Raw genomic sequence first — 27,345 nt, 5'->3', positions numbered from 1 at the left:
ACAAACATGATTTTCAATCATATCAGAACCTAACAGAGTCTGTATGGGAGTCTAATAAAACGGGGTTTTGACTAGGTGGCTACGTAGAGCTGTCCACTTACGAGTGTCCGTTAGTTAAGGGAGCTTCGGCACCCATTAGCGTATAAAATGTGCCCTCTACACATGTTATGTATAGTCCTAATAACGTAAAACTGCAACGAATCACCACCAAGATGAAATTTGCCATCGGTGAGAATTTATTAAAACATACTGGATGATTAGCCAGTCATTACAATCCTGCACGATGTATAGCCGCCCAGTTGGCCCAATGGATAGAGCGCATGACTGTTGTGCGGGAGGTCGAGGGTTCGAGCCCCGGCAGGGCCAACATGCAAGGTCTTCAAATAATTGAGAAGAATTTGCTACCTTTCTATAAAATCAGGGAATGGTTAGATATTCTAGTCTTCTCGGATAGGGACGAATAAATGGAGGTCCCGTCTCCTGCAGGGTTGGGGGTAGGAGACGTTAATTTCCCACGCACGAGATTACTGTGTCAGTGGATGTCCTCCCCTGGGGTGGGATGGGTGGGTTTACTGGGCCCGCAATAATTGGCGCAAGCTGTTGTGATGTCCCAGGCGGTTGGCGAAGCTAATAAAATAAATTGATATTTATTGGGTTTTCCGAGAAGTTTACCCACTATTAGCGCTCGCACATAAACAAAACAACGGCTGTTTCTGTATGGTTTTGGCAAGCACCAGAGACAAAATGAGCTTTATTCATCATCAGATAATTCGCTGTCTGATGATAGTTCTAACACAAAGGCCTCATCGTTCACATCCTCCTCCATCATCAATTCGTTTGATTTCTCGTCATCTGGAAGATAGTCGATACCACTCAAATGAGCATAGGTTCTTGCTACCTCAGCATGATCAATACGTTGAGGGGAATCCAAGATACCACCCCACAAAAGCAGCAGCGAGGAAATGTGATTACAGTGAATCATCCGTTTTTTTTTAAGGCAAGCTATCATTCCTGCATGAAGAGGGTTATCAGCGAGAGGCAGAAGCGCTTCCACTGATTCGTCTATAAGCCTGATTTCGTTTTGGAGAAAAGAGACGAGGCGATTCATTTCCTCTTTTAACAGCTCAAGCTCTTCCTGACACCTGTTGTGTAAGCAGAAAAGGTCAATTATCTGCCTCCTAACAAGAGCAGGAACGGTGTCTCCTTCCTCTTGGACTTCAGAGTAAATGCTGCTCCTTGGATCCTTAGCATCGTCATAAAGAATTTGGGGTACATCATTTACAAGATACCCATTTACTTCAGACAAAGTTTTGTGGATGGACTTCACGACTTTGTCGATCTGCTTTGCGAGCTTTATGGCAATTGCTTGGCCATCTGAAAATTAAAAAGTTCACAATAACTAAAGACGCAATGCAGTGGCAGTTTTATGGATAAGACGGAAAAATGTAAATGTGTAAGACTTGGAAACTGGGAAAATTTAGCCCTCATACCCCTTCTCAAATAATCGCAGTACAATGCATAGCCTCGCAGTTAAATACAACTGGCATACGCAATAACATAACGATGGAATTACTGCAGACCATGATCACCAAAATACACATGCTACTGAATATTTTACATAGCAATTTCTTCAGTTTATTACCAGCATATTTTCGCTTCAATTCCACCAAGAAACATCTTTCGGATGCCATACAATGTAACTTCAACAAGAGTTCGCTCTTTCTCTTCTCGTAGAGACGTGACTTTACGGTTACAAACACACGGGAGAAATCGGACCATCTTTCTTTGATGTGATGTTTCTTTTCCATGGCTACTATGGCCTTCTCGTTCCTATGTACATGATAAATGCAAGTTAGAGAGAATTATTATCTGTCTTTAATTTGGCACCCCTAATTCCCTCTCTGCAGAACCTGATTATTGCAGTCGTTGCTGCAAGGAAGAAATTTGCATCTTTATGACTTACCGCTTGATTTTCTTTTCAACATCTTTTACCTTCCCTTCATCTTCATCTTGTACATAGTTCAATTCATTTCTGAAAAAAAAAAAAAAAAATAAGTGGGTGGAGATAAGTACAAGATATGTTCAGTTTAATACTGAGTAATTATATCAGCTAAGGTGGAAAGAAAGGGAAGTACGAATACGTTTGTTATATTATTGTGAAAACGGGTTTTTGCCTTCACAACTAAACGGACGGATGGGGGACAACTCGATAAACTTCTTCTGAGAAAAGGTTTTCCTGGGGGCACTCGCTGGCTGCAGGAAGGCCGAGATCTACTTACGGCTGTTGACTATCCTCGCAGCAATGACTAACAACAACAAAGTTGGCTCCAAAGTATATTTATTAAGTACCACTGAGCTGACTAGTTTTTTACCTGACTTGACCAGACTGGGTTTGACTGAAGAAAGCTCCACAAAACATCTCTATTCAAGCCGAAGTCACAAAGGATTATAGCTAATGCCATGAATCAACTAAAACATTAGTTTCACGTAGTCTACCACAACGATTGGTTAGGTAGGAATTGCGCCTTTTACAACATTAATCACTTTCGAAAAGCTCAGGTACTCGCTATAATGTAAATCATGAATTTGGTAGGTGGTACTTCCACACTATTTACCTGAGTTTTTTGGACATAAGGAGCAAGCTGACATATGATTCGTCCCACTGCAGTGTTAATCCTGTGACAGATTAATAATGTATTAGTGAATAAAAAAAAACTGTTTTCCCTACTGATTTGTAATAAATGCTGAGGAATAAAACTACCGTGTTCTTTTGGTTTCAGCGCTTCCACTTCTTCCTTTTGCCACTCTTGTATCACATCATCATCACAACCTAGTACAGGTAAAATATTACAAATTGTATTGCAATAATCGGGCAGAAACGCATGCATGTAAGTCATTGTGCTGTTTTTTTAATGCAATGAGTAAAAAAAAAAAGTTTAAAATGTATACCTGGAAGTTTTTCAGTGAGTTCCTCAAGCTTTGCACTTACATCATGTAGAAGAGTTTCTGCCCTAGCAAACTTTGCTTTTAGAGTAACACCTGTAAACATTGAAAGGAATCAGTTTAATGTGTGCTTATGAAAGTAATCAACCACGACTTACATCTTAACACACGTCCTTATTGAAAACATGAAGAATTGCAACTTATACGACAGAAAACACAGGGTAGATAAAGCTGTCCAGCTAAAGTTCTGGTCAATAGTTGATATATCTTCTACTTTTCAGCAAAACCTACAGAAACGTGAAAGTTATGTGTTCAATAAAATTAACCATACCAAATTTGTGATACAAATGTTGGGCATAGTGAAGAAGCCCATCAGTCAAAACATCTGTCCTCTTGTGAGCACTCATTTCTTTAGTGACAGAGGAAAACCTGCGCAGAAAGGACCATAACCTTTCCACCCCTTCACCATCTGTCAATCCAGTTCCCTTGATCCTTCTTGGACTGTATTGGATCTACAGACAATCAAATTGAAGATAAACCTAAGAATCAATATGGCATGGACCTTGCATGAGATAGTCCGCCAATACATGTACTAGCCTGCAGTGCAGGCAGATTTTAGCAGTGTGAATGATATTTCCAAATCGAGTCTTCAAAGCACCATCTTGAATTAGGAAAACAGTGGAGAGTTAGAGCAAAAATATGTTTACCAAGCCAGTAGGTGTGAGACCTCCTCCCGCATTGCATTCTCCTCCCAACTTTCCAGTAAAACAAACACTCAAAACCACTAAAACCACCTACACTGCATGCTATATACTCAAAAATTATAATTTTCAATTTAGGTAAAATAAACCTCGAGTAAAGGTTCACTGGCCGGTGTTTCCAAAGCTGATAGGTTTATGTAGGGTGGCCACTCTTTTAAAAGGAACATTTACATGTGCTTAAATATTTTACCTCGCTTGCTAAGCTGACCCTTGGAGATCATTTGCTTTTGATTTTGGAAACTGCTGTCAGATTTCTGATCCCACACTGCTCACCCATTGGTAAGCATGGGATGTTTATTATAATTACAACTGTATTTAACCAATGTCGTGGTATTGCCACACATTTCTTCACATTGTCACCAGGCTATTTACTGTCAAACTAATATATAATTACTAACCTGGCATGATGTCTTGTGCCCATAGCAATGGAATATGGGTATGGCAACATCAACACCTTCCAAGAGGCTTTCCTGAGATGAACACTAACAAATATAATCATGTAAATGAAAATTGTGTAAGAAGTAACAAACTATTCTGAAGTTAAGATGTGATCCTCACAGATATTCATGCAATTTAAATGTAAGCAAGAATGGGAATTTAACCAAACACAAAGAAGAAACGAATCTGGCCCCATTGGGATTTCAGCCCATCACATTGTCATTACAATGCTCTAGATATCCACTGAGCTATGAACTGCCATCTGTTGGGAGCCAGCCAGTACCCACGAGAGGAAGTGATGAAACAGGCAATGGACTAACGTGAGCAGCAAAAATGAAGTTTTATTTGATTGATCCAACTGCTCAAAATTCATTTCATAACTCTGTCGATTACATCTTCATTTAATTCCCACAGTTCACATAATTCCAGACTGTTCCAATAAATATATCTTATTAACCAAGCACGAGGGCCGTACTGGGAGAATATCAGCCTGAGGTCTTGACGGTACGGACCGAGCGCAGCGAGGTCTGTACAAAAAAGAACGAGGGCCGATATTCTTCCAGTATGGCCCCGAGCAAGCTTGGTTAATAAGAGATTTATTATACGACTGAGGTTCAAAGGGACCCAAGTGCCTGGTCCAATACTGAGAGAATATTGACCGGCAATAGACTTCCCGAGTCGTGTAATAAATTATTTTATTTCATCCCAAATTTAATAGAAAATACTTTAGACAGTTCTACAAAATTAAATACCACTTTAGAAATACCATTTAGCCTCCTGCACAGTCATGTTCAAAAAATTTACTTACCTTCAAATGGTGTGCTAATAGACAAGCGATGTCATACATGATGATTACTCTGCTTCTGGTGCTCTCATTAAGACTTCTAAGTCTCTTAAGCTCATAAACAGAGTATGATATTCTGTAGAGAGAAAAGATTATTGAAAAGGTGAATCAATAACCAATTTTTTCTTTTAAATCTTTTTACACAAAATCTAAGACAAATTTGTTATTTTTCCTATAATATGACATTCAAATTTAAAACAAAGTTATACAATGATGATGCTATCAGTGTAAAAAATCATAGGATGCTCCTGTATATACAAGTGTGCTAATTGTCAGCTTGACAAATTCATAATAATCATGGCTCTATCATGTAATTCTAAGAGACAATACATGTAGGATTGAGCACAACATTAGGTAAAATGTATTTACATAATTATACTCCATACCTTTCACCATGCTTTATGTTAAGGAATCCTTTAGGAAAGTCATGTCTGCATACTCGCCCAAAGACACCTTTCTCATCAAAGAGTTTGTTTTTGCCTTTTGATCTTAAAGCTGAAAGAACCTCTCCAGCATGGAAATTACTGCAGTTCTGTGATAAACAAGGGACAACAACAAAAAATCTTGAATTCAAAGGGCCAAAAGGAAAATCATACAGTTCTCAAATTAACATCTGAGCATTGCATCACCTTATATACAGACCTGTTCCATGTCTGCTCCAGCTTTGCCATAACTGTTGACAAAATTGTCAACATCATCCTGGTCTGCAAATAGGAGTGTTCCATGTTTGGGTGTTCCTAAATCATGCCCTTTGTCCTTTTTTCTACACAATCCAAAGCACCCATCCATACTTTCAATGAGTACACCATCATCCTATTCAAAAGAGAGGGGAAAAGAGAAAAATAGATATAAAACAGAACAGCAACAACAACTTAAAATGAATACTGCAGAACAACAGCACTAGTGTAAAGATGAGTGTGTTTTGTGTACCCCAAAATGAATGCCATAATAATATTCCTCAAGTGCAAGCTACTCTTCAGAACAAATTACAATGTATGGTTACCCTTGGACATATAGGACACCAAGCTCCATTGTACAAATTTGCATTGTAGTTTGTACAATGCTTGTACTGATGCATGAAATACCTTCACGTGAAAACAACAAAATGTCAATTAGGACTAATTCTTTTCTTACAGCAAGTCAGTAGATGTACATGTACAGCAAGAAATATGTCTTGTAAATTAATGTAAATGGAATATTCACCTTAAAACAAACAGTCAATGTATCTTTGAATCATATGAACACAAAAGCGACAAAAGCAAAGCATGAGTTTGACAGCTATATATTTAAGCTGGGCAACTAGACAATAAATAAAGAAATAAAATAATTATATAAAGAAGCACTTGTAAATCATATTGTGACTGCCTTTACTATTACTATTACTATTACTACTACTACTACTACTACAATAACTACTAATAATAATAATATTACTTAATAATAATAACAATAATATAACAAGAACAACAACAATAATAATAGTAGTAATAATTTTATTACTTCTAATATCAATAATACCTTAGTAGACCTTGTACGTCCACAAATTAGCAGCTTTGATACTCTCAACCTATAACCACACATACCTGAATTCTTCAAATCATTCTGAATTAAGGATACTGTAAATTGAGCTCACCTAAAAAAAACATACCGTCCAACCAAAATCAATCAATTAAAAAAAAGTCTGGTCATATGTCTGAAAAAGACACTTTGCAAGCGAACCTACATGTGTTGGTTGTAGCTGAGGATTGAGTTCTGTGATCACTTCTGTGATGTTTAGCAGGGACACTTGACAATGAAGAAAGACCTTCTCCACAAACTCCATCAGTTTGAAGCTGAAACCTGTGGTGGGATTTGCTGGTGACCCTGGCCAGAACTGACATTTCAAGAGTGTGACAGCATGCGGCTCACAATCACACACTTGTACATATTTGAGGTGATGATTTCCTGACATTCATAAAAAAATAAATGAACAACTTATGAAGTTAAGTAAACAAAACAAACAAACAAAGAAAAAACATTACATACAGCTTTACACACCTCTTACTTTGTTGAGGGCCATGTAGACACCTTAACCAACCGCGAGGGCCATACTAGGAGAATATTGGCCCGAGGTCTTGAAAGTACAAACCAAGTGCAGCGAGGTCTGTACATAAAAGTCCAAGGGCCAATATTCTCCCAGCACGACAGAAAAGGCTCTTACAGATAGATGCAAGCCAAGTTTATTGTTTTTCTTTGGACTTAATGGCAAGCCATATCATTACAAAACTTAATTGCATGTGGAATCATTCAGGACATTACCCGGTCTAATACTTACAAATTATTGGACAGCCAATTATGGGCCCTGACATATTGAGAGAATTTAAATATCGTATCATTATCATCAGCGTTCTTGACTTTAGGCAAGTGGCAGGAAAATGTGACAAAGGAGCAGATAAAATTGAAAAAGAACGCTTCATTTTAAAACCATTCTAGTATTTTCTAACCACTATAAATGAAATGAGCTGACCTGAGGCATCCAGAAGTCTGAACAGCTTTACTGTTGCGGTTCTGCACGTATGGCCATAGCTAACAGTTGCCTCATCTGCATACAAAGGAGAAAATACCCATCCTAATAAAATAAAGAAAGTAAGAAGTAGATAAAAGTACAGTTTAACTAGATATGTTACACTAAAAGTAGCTAGAAGACAACCGGCCCCAAAATATTCATACACACCTTCCATTGCTCAAGTACATGAAACTTGTTTCGATTGACATGTAGAGCTCGTGCACATTCAACACAGAAGTACTGGCGAGGGCCACAGTATTCACATCGTGTTGTAGCGATGCTCTTTTGACAGTTCACACAGTCAATCTTGTCTGGAAGATGCTGTTCTTCGATGTACGAGTTCAGCAACTTTTCCCGTACCTTTTCCCAGTTAGCAGAGATACTCAAAACACGATTTTGCTGTTGAGTTGAGAGCTCCTGCTTGTCGAGATCGTCAAGAGGGACATCTTGTTCTACTAGACTGTTGGTGTCCTGACTATTTTCCTCCGTACTCTTATGAGGCTGCTTACCAAGATCCACTCTCAGCGGAATCGATACAGTGGTTTTCTTTCCATCGCGCCCAATATTCTTCACATCAAGGCAGACGGGCTTTAACCGACGCATTTCGCAGCGATCACCTTGGCTTGTTCACCGATGAGTGAGGGATTTGATTGGTCGAAATGTTTATGCATATTTAATAAGCTACTGGGAAGACTTAGATGATCATTTGACACGGCTTGAACCCACTGATCTAAATTTAGATTAGGTGGGTGTTAGCCATTTAGATTGTGTAAGTAGGGTGGCGCCTCTGGATCACCAATGAAAGTTAATAATCTTCCGTTTTTGCTTCAAGTTATATTCAAAGCCTCGAATAAACTATTATCTTGCCGGGCTGGGTTTTTCAAATCTCATTTAAAACGCTTCCCTGTTTTAGGTGTATTTTCTTTTCAAAGAAACAAAGGTCTTGTATACGAGGCCATATAAGGACAAATAGAGTGTCTAGAATATTTACTTTAATGATGAACGTGTCTTTATCTCTATTCACCGCGTTAACAATAGCGACTTGGAGAGCAAGGAACAAACTCGCGACTGGCGAAATATCGAAATAGCATTTTTTGTTAACTTTTGGATAGACTGTAAACGAAACACATCCCTGTTTTAAGTCTTAAGTTGCAAAGGTTTTGATTTGAGTTGTGGCAGCGTAACTAAGTGAGATATACACTAGACCACAATGACACCCCAGTCTTCTCACTGGGAATATACGAGGTTGCTCGCTAAATTTGTGGCTGCGGTTCCCATTACAGCTGCTTTTAGTTCATTTCAAATCAGAGCAGTGAACTTTGGCAAGCCAGTGGTCTCCTTGCGTCCTAGGGCGCACAGTTGTAGTTGTCTACGGAGAGCGGCGTGCAAATTTGCCCGCTATGAGCGAAAGGTTTGAGATTCTTACAAACAGTGGCTCCTAGATAAAAATAATCTGACCGGTTGAAAGATACCTTTCCAGAAAATATTTTCATACGTGTTTTTTTTCAGATATTTAAGGCAATTCTGGAATGTTGGAGGATGTGAAAAGTTCGCTATGATCATATTTTGAGAGTTTTTAGAGTTTTATTTTTGGGTAGATTTTAATTGCTTGCGTAAGTGATATATTTCACCAGACGTCGATTTGCTGTTGTTTCCCGCTTTTCTTTCTTTCTCTAACTTGCTACCTTCAACTGTTTATTTTTCCAGCCTCTCAGCTTCACCTAAACAAGAAAAAGATTTGCGTAGTTTGCTGTTCAGTAGCGACTATAATTTTCTCTTTTTTATTAATCTCTACTTTATTTCGTTACAACCCTTCGCCAGCGTACATATAACTATTTTTGCCCTAAAATTTTTTTCAACTGATGCGGTAAAAAACGGAACGCTATTATACCAGTTGTTGTTAAATTGAAAAGGGGTTTTAATGTCTTGCCTTGAAGACACCTTGTTTTTGAAATAACAGCTGGTGCGATTTCTGACAACATGCAAATATAGTGGGACGTCTCACACGAATTATCGTTTTCTTTATGACAAAACCTGGATAAACCAGTGACACTTATGACACTTATGCCAAAAACTGAATTGCATCCTTATGTCTAAAGAGCTCGAAAAATACTTAAGAACCAGTCATTATTAACTTTTTCTTTTTTTTGGGGGGGGGGGGGGAGGGGGTTGGAGCATTTCAGGGAGGCAAGGAGACACGGAGAGGGGACCAGTCGTCGCCAACAGAGTAAAAAGGGGGTACTTCAGTAGATTAATCACAGAGCCCTAAGGGGGAAGTAATATTCTCCATTATAGCTCGAGCAAGCAAAGTACTAAGACCATGCAGACTTATTTATTTTGTATTTACCGGCTTTCACAAGAAAAAATACACGATTTGTGACTGTTTCCGTGGGAACGGTCCATATGGCAAAATCCCGATCTAGAAGGAGCCACTCAGATCTTGTGTCATTGGGTCAATTTTTTCAGGGTATGTACCGCTGGCCCCTCAGAACCCTTACCCCTACCCTGTGGTCAATTTTAGACCCCATCCTTATCACGTTTGGGTAAACAGTAACAACCTTTTCACCGAGAATCTTCCCATTTTTAAATGCCTGCTTACCATAATGTTCTTATTCCTTAAATACCAAAAAAATGTGCTACCCCATTCTAGTAGATCTATTGAAATTCAACCCCATTATGGTTAATCCAGTCGTGAGAATAAAACCTCACCCAGCAGCACCCCCCTAAGGAGGGCGTTTACGTGTATTGTTACAGTGGTAACCCTCACTGTGTAAAAGATTCGCCGTTGACTGTTATCATTCTCAAAACAATGCAATTAGCACGAGGTGCATCCACACTGTTTAAGTGTGATGCTGACTTCCTTGTTGTAGGTTCCGTTCTTGATCGATACTGAATCTGACACCTCTCTTAACCATTGGATCGAATTCAGAAGAGAACCTGCTAAAACAATGAAATACTTTTATTTATTTGAAGTTTGAATTCGATCCGATTGGTTCGCGGATCTTCTCACCTCTGATAGGCTTAAAATGTAGCGCTTGAGTGGTGTATTGAATGGGTTTCAAAAAATATACTGGTGGCCTTCCAAATATAAACAGGTGGAACAGATTTCGACGAAAACGAATTTTCCCAACGGAAAGAAAACAACCCCTGGCTGTAAAATGGCGGGATGTACTCACAGAAATTACCAAGAGGATGAAAACTGGCAAACAGAAAAAAAAAACATTGTCGAGCGAAATCGTCACATGTTCAACAATGAACTTATGAGTGATGTGCATTTTCTCGTCGGAAAATGTGACAAGTTGAGGATTCCAGCGCACAAGTACGTGATGGCGATTAGTAGCCCCGTATTCTACGCCATGTTTTACGGCAGGATGGCTGAACAGGGGAAAGAGGTAAAAATCGGGGACTGCGAAGCGGGCAGCTTTTTAGAGCTGCTGAGATACATTTATTACGATGAAGCAAAAATCGATCCATCGAACGTGTTCGGCATTCTGTACCTGGCCAAGAAATACATCCTCCCATTTTTAGCTGAGAGGTGCGTGGATTTTCTAGAAGAGAACATCGACCATCAAAATGCATTCACTTTACTTGCGCAAGCGCGTTATTTCTGCGAGCCAAAATTGGAAGAGAAATGCTGGGAAATTATCGATAGGGAAACAGCTCGAGTTTTGTCGTCTGAGGCGTTTACCGAAATCGATCATCAGACGTTGCTAGCGGTGTTGACACGTGACACTCTGACGGTGCTCGAAGCGGATCTGTTTAAAGCAGTAAAACGCTGGGCAGAAGGGGAATGCAATCGTAAAATTCTTCCACCAACACCAGAAAATAAACGGAGTGTACTGTCAAGCGCTCTGAATTTCATTCGCTTCCCAGTGATGACTCTAAAGGAGTTTTCAGAAGACGCAGCACAATCCGGAATTCTCACTTCTGAAGAAACGATCAATATATTTCTTTACTTTGGCTCCAAAGATGATACTAAAGTCAAGAACTTTTTGACACAACCTCGTCCCGGAGCACACAGGGTTTATCGTTGCACGCGGTTCCCCACTTACGGTCAAGATTGGCTTTGCGAAGGAACAAACGTTGATAGTATAAAATTTACCGTCGATCGTGATATAACTGTGCTTGGTGTTGGTCTCTACGGAGTGAGTAACAAAGAAGACTGTTCAAGTCCTTTCAGCGTTGATGTAGAGCTTCTAGATTCGCATAATGATGTTATGTGCACTTACGAGGGAACGTTCTTTGCCGATGTCAACAAACGCGTGCATGACATTCTCTTTGATGAGCCCGTCATCGTTAGGGGTCATCGTCCGTACATCATCAGGGTCTTACTCAAAGGACCGACCACGTTGGGGGGTACGGACGGGATGAGAGATGTTGTAACTGAAGGAGTAAGATTTAGATTTGACGTTGATGAAGCTAGCTTCAATGGCACCACGACAGCTGATGGACAAATTCCAGATATTGTGTTCAAAATTTAAAAACGAGAGGGAAACGGTCGCATAGGCACTGGAAGCAAAAATAGCTTTTTTCCAGTTTTTGCGTAAGGTCATTATTTGTCGCTTACGAGGGGGGAAGTGTCACAATAAAATCTACTTGATTCTCCTATTGCTCTGTAACATCTTTAGGATCCCCCCTAAATGGGGGTCAATTTTCTACAGTCCCCTCTCCGCTCCCCCTGAGAACCATCTGATCCCTTCCCCCCCCAAAAAACAAATCCTCCACTTTCCCCTTTCTTTACCTCTAGCTCTGTTTTGGAGCTTAGGAAGGGGGGGCAGGGTAGGGTTGGAGAGTGTTGAGAAGGGGGAGGGGGAGTGACGTACCTAAGATTTTTCAGATGAGTTTTTTCTTCATAAACCTAATAAATGTCGTGGATTTGATGATGTATGTTTGTCAGATTTGTTCGAATCATTTCAATTTGCGATGTTAGCCGAAAAGAGAACATATTATTAATAAGGTGTTCGCTGATAGCACTGTAACTTATAATATGTAAATAATATAAATTTAGTTTTTGTTCGTACGCCATATTGTCCTAACGTTTTCTGTTATCCTTTCCTCACCTGTCCATACTTTCTGGAAGTCTAACGGAAGCAAATTACTGTGAAAGAATTTTTTTATTTATGAATCTCTGTAGTTTAACTTTCAGACTTTCAAAAGAATATGTTCATTTTGAGTTTATCCATCAGTTTCGACAGAAACAAGATTTCACTATAGATCTTGGTTGCAGTTTATGGTTTCATAGCTCCGTTCGTTAAGCATAGCTCGGTTCAAGTCAGTTGGAAGCCCCCGGCTTTCATAAACTTGTTGTTGGAAATTTTATTTGTGAAGGCAATTACAACGGTCCATCATAAGATAGGAAATACCTTTAAAAGCCAATAAAAACTCACAATGAAATCAACTAAACGGCTTAAAGCGCACCAAAACGCCAACGAACAAGTCGTGATTGGTTTTTGGTTTACATTTGATTGGTTGTAAGGGTGCATGGTGCAAGTTTTTTAGACCAATCACAGAGCGAAGTAAAGTTTAAACAAAACAATCCCGAATTCCTTTGGATACTCAATCGAATTGCTTTTTAAAACAATTCGATTTTAAATTCAATTCGGTTTTAAAAAACCGATGATAGGTTGGAGTTAGGTTGTAACATTTGTACGAGGTCACTGAACTTCCAACGTATCAGATTACACAAAACATAATTTGGAAAACTTGTTTTCGCAGACGGACGAAAACCGAAGAACTCTCTTTTTTTCTCTGACAGAATAGAAGTTAACTGCCCGCGGAAACAGTCATAAAAGAGCGCCTTCAAATTAACCATGACGTGAGCTCACACGAGGCTAAAGGAGAAAGTTTCACGCTATTTTACGTGAAACGTGAAAGGACAAGCTGACGTTTGCCGTTTTACATAAATGCCGTGCTAAATCTCTCTATTAAGAAACTTAACCCGCCTGTGTCATCAGAATCCCAAGATCGAACCTGAGCCATGGGGATGGAAGGCAAGAGCTTTCAAGATTGTGATATTTCTTCCACCCTAATTGTGTTTAATTAAATAAGTATGTTACTTTTTCTCTGTTCACTCAAGGTCCAGCTTTAATTCATAAATACGATAAAAAGTAGTAACTCATGCGTAGAATTTGTATTATTACAGAGCTGTCAAAACTTACGGGTGTTCTTTTCAATGACGACAAGCCTGAGTTCACACGGTTATTGACTCCTCGCTGGCGAGAGGGCCCAAAATAACTTTTCCCAAAATAGGGGAGGATTATTCAACTGCCTTTTAACTTTCGCTGCCGAATTTGATGGCCTTTTGATCCTCTTCGATGTCTAAGTACGTGGATTTGTGGTTATGTTCGTTCGATGGATGGTTTTTGTACTTCTCCTTTTGCCTTTAGCATCGAGCGCGCCGGCTCCGCCAAAAATTAAACAGAAAAAGTCTACGATGCTGTCATTTGATTTACGTCGAAAGACCAAACATCACAGGCATAGAAACACTACTGCTGTTGCTACAACACCTGCGCCTACATCAGAAAGCGGTCAAGAAGAAATTGAATTCACTCTTCGCGTATGTTGTTTTATAATTGTTTATTTTTACGTGATTTTGCGTGAACATGTAATGCGACACCCAAACGCGCCTAGCGATTTATTTTTCTCCGTCAGCTTAATTTTAATTTGCACGTTTCATATTTGACTATTTTCGTGCACAGTTATTTCCATCATCGTTTTTACCCAGTTTTTTTTTTTTTATTTGTTTTCCTTTAGAGTACCTCGTATGCTTATGTTATTGAGTTGGATCTAGGCACTCCCCCACAACGGGTAATGTATTTGTTCATCATGAGAACACAAATAAAATGTTTCTTCGCTTTAATCGTTATCACTAGAACTATATTGTTTAACAGACAAGCCAGTCGCGAGAGAAGGGAAAGCTAGCTGCTAGATAACTTAAAGGCGGAAAGACGTTGGCCAGTCGATGAGTGCACTGGGCTCTTAAGGGCGGATCCAGGATTATTGATTGGGGGGAGGGGGGAAGGGTTCCAAACAATGATCACCACACATACATTTCAAATTACAATAGCTCTGAGAAACTCGTTTTTAAATAGGCAGTGTTTCCCAGTTTGTGCTTTTCTTTCTTTTCGTCACCTTTGTGCTTAACAATATACTTAAACGTCATCTTTTTCGCTTTATAAAACAATGGAGGAATTATTCTCACGCATAGATCGAATTCAATGTACGAATCTTACTTATGTAAATAAGGCCTGACTTTTCCATTACCCTTCTTTAAGCTGGAGTTTTTGATTGATACTGGGTCTTCCAACATGGCTATCGCAGGTAAGATGTCTTCTAAAATATGAAAAAAAAAAAACGGATTTCGTACTGCCGCGCATGAAAAAAGTTTAATCGAGTGTTGATAATTTCTTTAGCGAGCGAGCGAAGTGAGATATTTTTAACTTAAGTCTAAAATATAACATCGCTAAGTCCGCTGAAGATATTTTCGGTCTTATAAAGTACTTTCAACTTTTGAGGTCTTTTTTATCTTCTTGCAGCGTATTTTCAGCCTATTGAAAAAGAAACCTTAGTTAAAGAGATCGTGTGGCCTGGCCAATGTCAGTTTCTGAGGAGCTGTGCACCCACCCCTCCCCTAACCAACCATCAACCCTAACTTGTTTTCATCAGACTATTAGACTATTGTTGGGTTAGGGAAGGGGAGGGATGGGTGCACAGTTGCTCAGATTCTGACACTGATCCATGTGGCCTTGGCTGTAACTTTTCAAACAGATTGTGGCGGCTGGTCGACGCGCGACCGTCGCCTGGGTTCCCATACAGGACATCTGTATGGGAACCCATACCGCCTCCCCAGTTAGCTCAATGGATAGAGCGCTGGACTGTTGTGCGGGAGGTCGAGGGTTGATGCCCCGGCCGGACCAACACTGAAGGTCTTAAAATAATTGAGTAGAATATGATACCTTTCTATAACATCAAGTGATGGTTAGATATTCTACTCTTCTCGGATAGGGACGAATAAATGGAGGTCCCGTCTCCTACAGGGTTAGGGGTAGGAGACGTTAATTTCCTATGCACGAGATTACTGTGTGATGGATGTCCTCCCCTGGGGCGGGATGGGTGGGATTTATTGGGTGGAATACTCGCATGGTTCGCATTTGTTCCGTTCTAGTCCTACCCTACTGCGGTGATGCAGTGAAAATGGTTAGAAGAAAATCAACATCTAAGTTTTTGTGCATGCGCAGTGGCGGCATCTTCGAACGGTTCCACGAGATCACCGAGTTAAAATCTCTCTCTATATATCGTTCAGTTTTTCTCTATTTTTGGTTTCAAAGTTGCATTAGATACTGTTAGACTGATTGCGAGTTTTCTCTAAGCCTTGCGAAGAATTTTTAATTAAAAGTTTTGATTTTATATGGTTTGTCACCGTTCGCGGCAACACAGATAGTCACTCAAAGGGGGCAAGAGCGTGAAGCCAAGGGCTGGCTACGCCCTTCAACTTACACCTTTGCCTGGGAATTTGAGTGCCTGCGCTTAAAACAGTAGTTGTCATATGATGAACCTTCTTCGTTGTTTCCCACTTCTAAAGGCCCAGAATGTCAAGATGAAATGGATCATAAGTGCCAGATAGAGACCTTTTATCATCCAGAGAAGTCCAATACATCGATAGATCAACATATTCCAGTGAGTGCTTTTGTGCAAATATTCCATCTTAAAGCTGAAATTTTGACATATTATAGAGAGTCAATATTTATCGCCTGGGAGGGGTGGGGGAGTCTAGGATTTTCTTAGGGAGGGTTACATGGCTTTCAGGGGGAACAGAGAGGGGATTAGTAGTAGCCAACAGGGTATAAAGGGGGGAGGAGAGCTATAGAAAACTGACGACCAATAAACTACATATCATGCAGGGGGAGGATCGCTTAAATGTAACAGAGCCCTAGGGTGGGATCAGGTATATTTCCTCGTGACACAACCAAAATCCTCCAACACCCTCTGGTGATAAATAATGACCAATCCCTTATTCCAAGGGATTTCGTTGAGTTCTTATTTTAACAGTCACTCGGTATATGAAATATTATGCTGGTGTGACAGACCTATGGCTTGTTTCTACTGAATGACGATATTCTTACCTGTGTTGCAGATCGAAACAGAGTACGGGAAAGGGGCGTGGTCAGGGGATATTTATCGCGATGTTGTTGCCTTCCCAGGCGAAGGTAAGATGGATTTTACGCCTACCAAGTTAAAAAACCACAGGGTAAAGGAATTTTTGATATAAGTGATATTTATTAGGAGTCCAGCATCTTTCGCTTCTCTATTTACTTTTCTTGCTAGTTGAAGTTGCAAGACAAACAAGTTGAGAAACGAGGATTTTCCACTTTGGGGGCCAAGCTCGTTCCCAGGGCCTTTTCCCTTAGTTGGGGGCTGCTCCACCCCCGGCTCACCCCCAAATAAGGGAAAAGGCCCTGGGAACGAGGTTGCTTTGGGGACGCTTGGGTTGAAGACAGTATATCTCCAGGTTTTAGTTTAATTTCAGTCAGGTCATTTTTCTCGGTTATTTCATATCGTATGGGCAACATTTTTCTCACCCTCCCATTCCTCTTCTAAACGTAAGCCACCGTTATTTCCGTGCTATTTCAAAAGGTCAAGTATGGGTCACTAAAGAAGAGAGGGGGGGAGGGGAAGGGAGGGGGTGATGGAAGGAAGTGGAAATAGACTGGTTACGAGCTTGAAAGATTTGTATGGCGTGTTCAGTGCTTAAGGAGATTCTTTTCACATTTTTGAATCCTTTAGGTCCGAGGACGACAGCTGAATTTGCAGTCATAAGGCACGAAAAAGACTTCTTCCTTAGTAAGATGGAATTGAAGCAACAGTTCTTACAATTTGTTTTAAAACGTTCATGCAGGAAAATCTGTTTGCATGCAATTTGAAATAATCTTTAATTGCCTGTTACGGTCGTTCAAATTGGTTAAAGCGATGGGTTCTGAGTTTTGGTCGTTGGTGAGGTTTTTTCAAGATTTCCACGGGGCACAGAAAACCTGGAAAGTCATGAGAAATTATAACGTCATTTTTCAGACCCAAAGAATCACAGAGAAGTCGCTGGGTCACAAAAAGATATAAAACTTGCCTGAATGGCCGTGTACTCACTATTTTCACCTCTCGATTATTGGTCAGGAGTTAGCTATATACAAACTCTAAGCAATTATTGGATGAAGTTGAGCATGATATCATGAATTATAAAAAGCGAGGTCCTATTTATCTGCAGAAGCTGAAGACTGAGGCAGATAACAAAATTTTTTTCAAAAATCTACAAAAGAAGACACTTTTATCTGAGTCTGCAAAAGTTTGAGAGCTATTCTCGCCCAGAGGGTGTACTCGATATATTCCTGGATGGAGAGGTGCGGCGCGGCCCCTCATACCCTGACCCTATTTAAGACAAATATCGCTGATTTTCCTACCCTGTTTAAGACAGAATTCCGATTTTTGATACCCTGTTTAAGACATTTAATGTACCAGGTATCAATGCCAAAATCAACGGAGTTCAATATTAATTAAAATTAGAGCTTGTAAAAATTTTGTTGTTTATAAGATAGCCTGTTTAAGACAAAAATTGATAAATCGATACCCTGATTAAGACAAAAAATGATAAATTCGATACCCTGTTTAAGACAAATATCTCGAAAAACATACCCTGGCTGGCCGCACGATCCATTAAGCCCTTATAAGGGAGTTCCTCCCCCCCCCCGCGAGATACTCGCGTTGACTAGAGGCTGGGAAACTAGGCATACTTCGACATCTAGACGATGAATATAATGTCCGTGGTAGATACTGCATTTATCATATTTCAACGTCACGTGTTATTGTATATTGATTGAATGCTCTCGACCAATCGTCTTTTCAAAACAAGTCTAATGTATAGTAATGTATGTTATAAGAAAAAGGATCAGTTTTGTAAATAAGAAACTGCAGGTCACGGACGGGCATCTTCATGTCGAAAAATTCTCTTGGGTCTTCCTACCATTATAAGACGGACCATGTTGAAGAGATTTCAAAACTTACCACCTTTTCGACTTCGTTTTTCTTCTTTTCAATGCAGGAAATTCTATAAATGAGGGGATTCTTGGCCTGGCGTATAAAACTCTGGCGACTGATGATGTACAGGTACTTTATAGTTATCACCATTGCAAATATTTTCTGTGTCAAAAAAATCCTGTTTTAGAGCTTTTTCTTGTTATATGGCTTTTTAAAGTGTTCATTTACCCACCTTAACAGAAGGATCTTCGAATTTGGTTGTGTCACGATGAAATTCACCTGATCTCCCCACAGGGCCATGATATGCTGTGATCTCTCCTCTCCTTGGCAGTTAATTGGCAGTCAACTTTCTATATTCCCCTTTTGTACTCCGTTGGCGACGATTGATCCCCTTCTGTTTCCCCTGAAAACCATGGAATCCTCCAAAATCCTCACCCTCCCCCCCTAAGGTGTTAAATAACAACCTGTTCCCCAGCTAAAAAAAAAAATTATTCACATTTTTCTCTTAGCCATTGTACGATCAGCTCGTCCAGGATAACAAAGTTCCAAACGTGTTTACTCTTGGGCTGTGTAATGGAATGGTAAGCAAACTTGATCTTTAGAATGTAGTTGTAGTGTTTTTGAGGAAGCTTACATGTACATAAAGACATATGAATAAAAGGGGTAAGTTTCTAAAGAAAATGTGGCTCTGCGTCGGCGGGGGAGTATGACAAGGTAATTTTGGGTTTATCAAGTGAGTTGTAATGTAAATTGGCCACCGTAAAGAGTTTCAAAGCTTAAGTTTCGAGCGTTAGCTCTTCGTCAGAGCGCTCTGATCAGCTTTGAAAACGTCAACTTTGAAACTCTTTATGCTGGCCAATTTGCATTATCGACACGGTTGATAAAATCAAAATCACCTTAACATATACCTACTTTAATTACATTATGATATTCACTTTCGAAGGCGCTCAATATTTCCGATGGGTTCCGACGAGTTACAACACAACCTCGTCCCTCGTTCTCACCCGATATATTTCATTTCGACGATAACTCGATCATTTGCGTGATCGCGTGATCCTCGCCATCTCTCTTTGATCCTAGTTAATTCGACTTGATGTCTGTTTCCCAAAAATGTGCTTCTTTGAGAACGATTGTCCGTAAATATGAGCTAATGTGATATCAACAGTTAAGATCCGCAGGAGTTGGTGTTCAGGTCGAGATTTTTTTTTAACTATAAACATTTTTTTTTTCCCAAATAAGGGTAAAATCTGGCTGGACGCTCCAGAACCGTCGGCGTATCGCGGGCCCATTCACTACACTAACATCAACCAGGAGACGTGGTACAGCGTTTCCATGACAGGCATTGTGAGTGAGTCTAACTTGATGTATGAAAATCTGACGAATATAATGTCAGAGGACACCGATTGTTTAAAAAGTAATTTCGATATATCAACAAAGTTGAAATGGTAAATTGGCCACCGTAACGATTACAAAAGGCCATGTCTGTCATTTTTATGGGGAAGTTACTTGTTATCAGACACGGTTTGATGCTACTCTTGTTTAAAGATTTAATGAATGTCACTAGGGAGTTTACAATTCATCGATCCAACGTTTCGATGCTCATCAGGGGTGATCTGATCGTTGGAACAAGAGGCCCTCTTGTATGCTCACTAATTGTCCACCTGGTTGCTATGTGAGCTTTAATATATCTTATCCTTGTACTGGACCTAGATTTCCTGGTTTGAGTCTTGCTAGTATAACACCTCAAATAAACGCCCACCCCTCAGGCCATATGGTCAAACAAGCACCCCCCCTTCCCCCCCTCGAATAAGTACCCACTCTTATCCCTCACTTTCTTAAATAGTAGAGATAAAGCAAAACATGTTTCCTTTGTAATTTTCTTAACAAGTTTTTGAGCCTTAACTACAGAGTAATATCAGTATAGGAGAATTTTTTATTTCGTTCCAGTCATTTTCAACTTCAAGTGCTTGTAGGGTTAGTTTTATATATGTTATCTGTTCTTTAATATTTGTTATTTTTGCCGCAGAATTCAATCAGCTAATTTGTTCTGCTTTCATATTCATTTTTCAGGATGTTGCTGGCAATAGTCTTGGCCTTTTACCCCCTAGTTTCTCAGCCGCCATTGTTGACAGTGGTAAGTAAATCCACGATGTGCACATTTTGGTTTTAAAATAATATAGCTAAAAGTGTTCTCGAGGCATGAATGGCCTCGAAGACGTCGACCCAAGGAACGAATTAAGTCGATGATGTTGAAATTGTGCGATTTTTCCATAAATTATATGTTAAACTGTCCCACACGCTTGATACTTTGTACCTATCAAGTTTATTCTTCAAGTTTTACTTTACAAACCCTGGCTCCTAGGCGCCTCCAGCTACTGCAAAATGTATTGTGCACCAATGAAATAAGGCGTATGATTAGTGTGTATCGGCTGTTGGCCACCATATCTCTTTAGCAAGCCCACTGACATTTCATTATTTCTTCCTTTTTAAGGCACAACGGATATTTTATTACAACCTGAGATTTATGCGGCTGTTATAGCACAACTGAAGGAGGTACGACATTGTTTATTTTTTGTAGACAATTAACTAGCCAGATGATCCTCTGGATGTAGCAAGACTTGCAAAAAGGAGTTAGTCCTAAAGATACCTGGTGTCTGGTCCACTCACCCTTTTCATTTTAGGAGTTTCGTCGACGTAGCAGTAATAAATAAGCACTAATTAAGATTCCGGGTTTAGAGGTCCATTTGAAACCTGGGTCAAGTTAATTGAGTTGTGTTCCTGGGAAAAAACTTAAATGTCTCTCCACCCAGGAGAGAATACCCCCCTCCCTCCCCCCTCCCCCCCCCAAAAAAAACTCTAGCGATATGGTAGAGGTGGGTGGGGGCGAAGGGGGTATGCAGTTAATCGCTCCATGTAATGAAATGCGTTTGAAGCGTTGGTGGTTATTTTTTACAAAGCCAAACTAAATTTCTTGACTGTTAATGTGTTTTTGTCTGCCTTTTTTCCTTTTTCATGTCAGCGTGGTCCTCCGGTCGACGAACGCTTCTGGAAGAGTTACTGTGTTGACACAGACCCCTATCAATGGCCTTACATTACTATTTACCTGAAAGACATGAGTAACAACAGACGTTTTTTTTTGTTTCTATAAGAAACCTCAGAAAATGCCTGCTTTTATAGCAATCACTTTCCTTTTATTTCATGGGTGACTTTATAGGAGCTTTAGATTAGCCTCTATAAGATTCTACTTCACAACTCATCAAATTCTTGGTCGTCTGCTCCAAGTCTAGATCAGAGCATGCTCATATATCACGAAACGCACAAAGATAAAAATTATTAGGGCCGTTTATATGAGGAAAATTATCCGCGGTTTATAATCCAGCGCGAGTGTCGTGCTAGCGCTTATTAGAGAGATTTAGGAAGAGGACGGGAACGTCATCTCAGAACGGAAGAGCATGCGGAATAGTCTGGACAAGACACCATTCGACTTCCGGTGTTAGCGTTGTCGTCAATTGTACACTTGTAAATCGATCCAAACGAGATAATACTGTTTGGAAGTATTTCAATACTCATTTTCAAGATAATTGGATCCCTTTCTTCGTTTTAATGAGTGTATTTTTGAAAACTTGTCGCTTCAATATGCTGGATTCCCGAAAGGAAAATTGGAACACAATGGTTGGTAAGCGATCCAAGATTTCAGGACTCAGTTTGCTTTTGAATGAGCAAGGCTTTAGACGATAAAAGAGCTTTCCTTTAATATATTTCTTTAAGCCTATGTGAAAACTCTAAGAATGGGATGCTGTTGAATGTTATCGTAAATCGATTCATCAATAACCAAGCTGCATGTTGAAGTTTGGAGCAGTCAATCAAATGAACAATCACGAAGCTTACATACCGTAAAATTGTTTTATTTGTTGTCGTTGTCGTTTTTACCGATCATGAATGAATGCTTTGTGGATTGAAGTCAGAGATAAACAATTTGAGAATTTTCTCGGGTTTGCACTTTTTTATGTCTTAAACTTTTTTAATCAGCGCCGATGAAAACAAGAAAGTCGTGCTTACGCAACAAAAGAAAATGACAATCAATTCTATTTCGACACGACTTTCTAAATCAAGTAATTTAATTCAGTCTTGAACAACTTCGTCGAAAAAGGAAGAAGCAAAACAAAACAAAACAAACAAAAAACCGAAACCAAGTCTTATCCTAAACCTAACCGTTTCATGAGTGACTTGCATTAATTCTTTCAGCGTTAAACAAGAACTCATCATAAACAACTTTGTCGTTAGGTCGCTTGGTTTCTAAAGGGTTTCGCCATAACCCCGTTCAAAATGCTTTGCACCTCTAAGTATTCAATGTTCAAAAGAGATGTACCGTCATGAATGAATAGAAATATTCAGTAAACAAGGGGAAAAACGATGATGATTTCCAAACTATACTTTGTAAAAATTGTGAAGAAAGATGAGCACGTTAAAATCTAATAGCACGAAACGAAAAGACAGCAACACAAATCGCAAAAAAAATATCTAATGGGCTCTAAAATTCGATACAGGAATCAACAGACACGAGTCTTACCTGGAATGGATCAATTATAGAGTTTTATCATATAAGGGGCAAAATTACTGAATTGTGATAGGTCAAGACAGAGGGCATTTTTTCTTAATTTTTGTAATTGCCCCGGGCAAAATTACTTGAAAATGATTGGCTGAGATTCGCTTAGCAACGGCTGCCAAGGTAAAGAAATTTCTGTTTGTTTTGTAACAATGGCGTCCCGTTTTGCGCGAGATCAGTAAGAAAACCATTTGCCCCTTATATTATAAACAAGTAATCACATGGTTCCTCGTAAAATTAAGGATTAATATCACTTGTGTTTTCGGAAGTTGCAGAAATTGCCCTCGTCGCTGCGCGACTCGGGCAATTTCAGCAACTTCCGAAAACACGCGTGATATTAATCCTTAATTTTACTCGGCCCCATGCAATTAACTATACTAATCGCCCATGTGGTTCGTATATTATAAACATCTAACTTTCCGTAACTATAATTATCCTCTGTTTGCGCTTGTTGCATCACTCTCAAACAGGATAGTTTCGTTGTCCTTATAGCTGTTTGTGAAAGCTAAAATTTTTGTTGGCGATCTTTGAAAAGCCGAGTTTAGGCTACTGAAGAACAGATATTGTGCTGGCGTCTCCTTGCAACGACTGCTAAATCACTTCTTCTAAAACACAACGGGGCGACGTTCTCGACCCAGTTTCTTACCGATATTTTTGCTGCGCGCGCCGTTGTCAACTGACGTTCCCGTCCTCTTGCTAAGTCTCTCTATTTTCCACTCATGAGACTGCTCATACGAGTTCATGATTAAGACATAAGACGCGGACCATTTATGCGAGCACTTCGCAACCCATTCAGGTCGTTACTCGTATAAATTAGATGGTCCAATCCGTATCTTATATAAGCCGTAGCTTGTGTAAACTGTGGATTTGTTTCTTCCTATAAACGGCCTAACATTTTCTCACGTTCCTTGCATTTATTACACCTCGCCCTCACGTGGACTGAAATTATTTTCTCTGCTTGGTGCGTTGCAATCTTTAGCAATTTCAATTGCATAATAATTTACGTTACCGCTAGTGTTGGTTGTTTAACTATTGGTGAACTAAGTAAGCTCTGTTATTCCATCCAAAAGTTGGAGGCTCATTCGGACTGACTGTCCTTGGAAAGCACTACGTAAGGAAACAGGAGTAAGTTCATTCATAGAGCTTTATCGATAAAAAGTTATAAATTCTTAGAAACCTGATAGCAGTAATTGTTCAATTTCTGGTGTGGGTTCAAATTGTCAGAAAATGAAGAAAGGTATTCGAAATTGAAACGAGTACAAAAACGTTTTGCCAGATAACATTTTCGTAAATTTGCAATGTTTTTCTCATTTCTGCATGCGCGACATTTGTGTTTAAGAAGGAGAATTTGTCAGTCTGAAATCTTTGAAGGCTAAAGGCGTGTATTTGGCTTACTGGCGTATGTATATTAAGGCTAGAATGTAGAGGACTAAATAACTAAGCTCAGGATGTAGTCCGGAATGGCCTTCATTTGTTTTTTTTGGATTATTACACTCCATGGTTGGTGTGGAAAACCCGCGCCACTTTCGTAACAAATCAGATACAAAATTAAGACCAATTGCAACTTAGTCGTGATGTATTTACTTTGAACTCTTATTGGCTCCCTGGGTTTTTACCCTAGTTCTGATTGGCTGTTGAATACCAAGATGTAATTCCCATTTTTTTTTTCACATCTTTCGTCAGTGAGTTTCACTGCCTCAGTATTGGCGCCAAACCTACGGGTGCTGTGTTGGGTGAGGTTGTCATGGAAGGAAACGTAGTAGTATTTGATCGAGCCAATCAAAGGATTGGATTTGCACCAAGTAACATGTCTCATTCCGACGCTGGACAATGTGGTAAGGGAGGGCCTAGTGACGATTTTATTGGCACTGTTTTTTGATTGGCTCTATGAGAATTGTTGCAAGTTGTGGAAATATGTTGCGACACTTCCGTTTTCGTCTCATTCTAATAGAGGTGATCTAGATCTAAATCTAAATCTAAATTAAATCACCACAGTTTAGAGTAAGATCTTAATTTTAAGTAAATTTTAGACACGGCCTCCATGAAAAGCAGAATTTTTTATTTATTTATTTTATTTGAATTGTTATTATCAAATTATTATTGTAGTTAGATAGATTGGTTTCTAGTATAGAATTAACTAAAACAACTGATGGAAAAACCGTGTATATTTAAAGTTATCCTATCCTATCCTAGGTGATCTCTCCCTCTTCCTCCGCTCTGCCAATTATCTGAGTCAGTCAACCTCGTTCCCAGGGCCTTTTCCTTAAGTTGGGTCCCGCCCCACCCCCAACTAGGGGAAAAGGCCCTGGGAACGAGGTTGTGAGTCAGTTCCTTGTAGCCTCCCCCTATGAGGAATCCAATAGACATATTCTATACTTATGCGCTCGCAAGATCATTTTTCAATGTAAAAAACTAAACATAATTTTTTCCCCTCAGGGAATCCAATTCGTGTCAACAATACTATCAAAGGTAGGATCACCCTAATAATTATGTAAAAAAGCAATTTTCAAAAGTGGATTTACGACGTGATTACTAGATCAGGGATAAAACCAATTTCCACAAGTCTTTCCTGTATTGGTTAGCTTTAAGGTACTCTGGTCTTCCAGTGGTTCGAATACTACGATAGAAACCTCCAATGTTCTCATTGGTCGATTATATGTTAAGACTGTATCTGGGGTGGTGTGAAGCAAAATTAGCACTGCACCTGTTTTAAAACCAGTTTCAGTCGGGTGCCTAAGGTAATCTGGGATTGCTTTGGTTTTGCTTTATTTCGTTTTGTGATTGGTGCAGAATGCACGCGCCACTTTTTGAACCAATCACTAAACTCGATCGAAAGGGGCTCTGTTGCTCATTCACCATTGATTTTCCTTTTTTTTTTTTCTATCCTAGGGCGTCTTCATAAATATTGCCGTGCTGCTAACATGCCCCAGGAGACGTGCTTCATGGGCTGTAAACCTTGTATCAAATATGGTGGCGTCTGGTGCCCTAAGGGCCACGTGGTTGTCTGGATTAATGGAGTCAGGTGAACAATTAACTTTTCGCTGCCAGTATTTCCTTATAAGTACTTTTTCGCACATATCAAGCATCATGAGGGTGGGGGAAGGAGGATTTTGTTTGTATCATGATAAAATTTACCATATCCTCCCCCCCCCCTCCTCCAAGGCTCTGTGATGTTCTTGTGATCTCCTCCTTATTGGCAGTTAATTGGCCGTACATTTTCTATAACCCCTCTTTCTAACTTGTTGGCCACGACTTATCACCCATCTGCTCCCCGCTGAAAACCGTGTGACTCCCCCAAAATCCCCCCAAGTCCCCCCCGTCCCTGGTTGTAGTTCAACATCCTGTCAGAAGCTGAATTCCGATTCATAGTTATTAAATCGTTAAAATCGTTTTAACTTTTTTTTAATGGCAGATCTGTTCTCAGCACCAAAAGGGGCTTCTGCTGGCCAGGTAAGCTCTACCGCGCGTAAGAGTCGCCAAATATTTCTTTGTAAGATATTAAGTTGTCGGAATCCGCCTTCCGAGCATAATCTGTGGAATGCTATCTTAGCTTTCCTGAGATATATAAAACACTCCTGTGTAAAATTGTTTTACAGCACTATATTAAAACTTGTTTAGGTTCAATGTCAGTTTCTGAACAACTACGCACCCACCCCTTCCCTAACTCAACATAAACCCTAAATTGTCATCAGTTGACTGTCGTTGGTTTATGGGAGGGGTGGGCGCGCAGTTGTTCAGATTCTGACATCGATCTTGTATTTAATACTCAACAGGAGGCCTTTTCACCTTAGATGATACGAAAGTTCAAACCTTCCTCACGGGACATGGCAGCGCCGAATTTCAGGCGTATTGCGAATCGTTTGTTCCGATGTATAAACAATGTTCAGGTGAGCAAACTAAATCAACGGTATCGAGTGCATTGGAAGTTGTTGCTACTTGTAAAAAAAAGCACCAGTTCCTGCGCCAACATCATAAATAAATAGTTTGCACGAAAAAGGAACAGCTAGTTATTTCACAAGGATTGGTGGGGGTTGAGGGTACTTGGGTCAGTTTTTCTGGATATCTATTGCTGGCTCCTTAGAGCCCTACCCCATTACAGTATATTCTAGAGACCCCATCTTTATTAATCACTCTTGGTTGTACCAAACTTATGCATCCGGTAATTTCCAGAATTTTCTGACCCCAA

At 39.7% G+C, this 27,345-nt stretch overlaps 2 protein-coding genes, 1 long non-coding RNA gene and 1 pseudogene across 9 annotated transcripts in view; 2 read left to right on the top strand and 2 right to left on the bottom strand.

Annotated features, from left to right (window-relative positions):
- Positions 1-631: 631 nt before the first annotated feature.
- Positions 632-6,821, bottom strand: LOC148718469 (uncharacterized). Of its 5 annotated transcripts, XM_088740705.1 has the most exons (14): positions 6,710-6,772; positions 6,570-6,619; positions 5,990-6,071; positions 5,629-5,799; positions 5,373-5,518; positions 4,951-5,062; positions 4,103-4,186; positions 3,275-3,455; positions 2,950-3,039; positions 2,762-2,830; positions 2,616-2,676; positions 1,964-2,032; positions 1,643-1,830; positions 632-1,374 (listed from the first exon to the last, which is right to left on the bottom strand). In XM_088740705.1, exons 3-14 carry the CDS (start codon positions 6,062-6,064, stop codon positions 752-754), a joined length of 1,869 nt encoding a protein of 622 aa, XP_088596831.1. In that variant the 5' UTR covers positions 6,065-6,071; positions 6,570-6,619; positions 6,710-6,772; the 3' UTR covers positions 632-751. The 5 variants fall into 5 exon arrangements, with proteins under 5 accessions (XP_088596831.1, XP_088596830.1, XP_088596832.1 ...); XM_088740704.1 differs by lacking the exon at positions 6,570-6,619 and having other exon boundaries at positions 6,710-6,821; XM_088740706.1 differs by lacking the exons at positions 6,570-6,619; positions 6,710-6,772 and adding an exon at positions 6,505-6,521.
- Positions 6,793-8,309, bottom strand: LOC148718468 (uncharacterized). The gene is made up of 3 exons (XR_015993883.1): positions 7,892-8,309; positions 7,493-7,567; positions 6,793-6,930 (listed from the first exon to the last, which is right to left on the bottom strand). It is a non-coding gene; the product is annotated as an uncharacterized LOC148718468 (long non-coding RNA).
- A 2,094-nt stretch (positions 8,310-10,403) lies between these two features.
- LOC111325959 (BTB/POZ domain-containing protein 6 pseudogene) lies at positions 10,404-12,556 on the top strand (annotated as a pseudogene). The gene has a single exon (XR_015993809.1). The product of XR_015993809.1 is annotated as a BTB/POZ domain-containing protein 6 pseudogene (transcript).
- Positions 12,557-12,999: 443 nt separating this feature from the next.
- The window catches only part of LOC111325941 (beta-secretase 2), a 15,922-nt gene continuing 1,576 nt past the window's right edge, over positions 13,000-27,345 (top strand). The window contains exons 1-19 of one of the 2 annotated variants that reach the window (XM_088740554.1): positions 13,000-13,578; positions 13,674-14,087; positions 14,285-14,338; positions 14,806-14,851; positions 16,113-16,207; positions 16,665-16,737; positions 17,315-17,371; positions 18,618-18,682; positions 19,063-19,134; positions 19,793-19,897; positions 20,624-20,687; positions 21,045-21,106; positions 21,573-21,669; positions 24,230-24,284; positions 24,843-24,994; positions 25,596-25,628; positions 26,049-26,181; positions 26,572-26,609; positions 26,933-27,046. In XM_088740554.1, the coding sequence (XP_088596680.1) occupies positions 13,872-14,087; positions 14,285-14,338; positions 14,806-14,851; positions 16,113-16,207; positions 16,665-16,737; positions 17,315-17,371; positions 18,618-18,682; positions 19,063-19,134; positions 19,793-19,897; positions 20,624-20,687; positions 21,045-21,106; positions 21,573-21,669; positions 24,230-24,284; positions 24,843-24,994; positions 25,596-25,628; positions 26,049-26,181; positions 26,572-26,609; positions 26,933-27,046 (1,531 nt within the window). In that variant the 5' untranslated portion in view covers positions 13,000-13,578; positions 13,674-13,871. Of the gene's footprint in view, positions 14,088-14,284; positions 14,339-14,805; positions 14,852-16,112; positions 16,208-16,664; positions 16,738-17,314; positions 17,372-18,617; positions 18,683-19,062; positions 19,135-19,792; positions 19,898-20,623; positions 20,688-21,044; positions 21,107-21,572; positions 21,670-24,229; positions 24,285-24,842; positions 24,995-25,595; positions 25,629-26,048; positions 26,182-26,571; positions 26,610-26,932; positions 27,047-27,345 lie in introns of both variants that reach the window. The other variant, XM_022929859.2, reaches the window with a different exon arrangement.

Source organism: Stylophora pistillata, chromosome 12, assembly GCF_964205215.1.
Source record: "Stylophora pistillata chromosome 12, jaStyPist1.2, whole genome shotgun sequence".
Taxonomy (NCBI): Eukaryota; Metazoa; Cnidaria; class Anthozoa; order Scleractinia; family Pocilloporidae; genus Stylophora; species Stylophora pistillata.
This window is presented reverse-complemented; position numbering and strand designations above follow the sequence as displayed.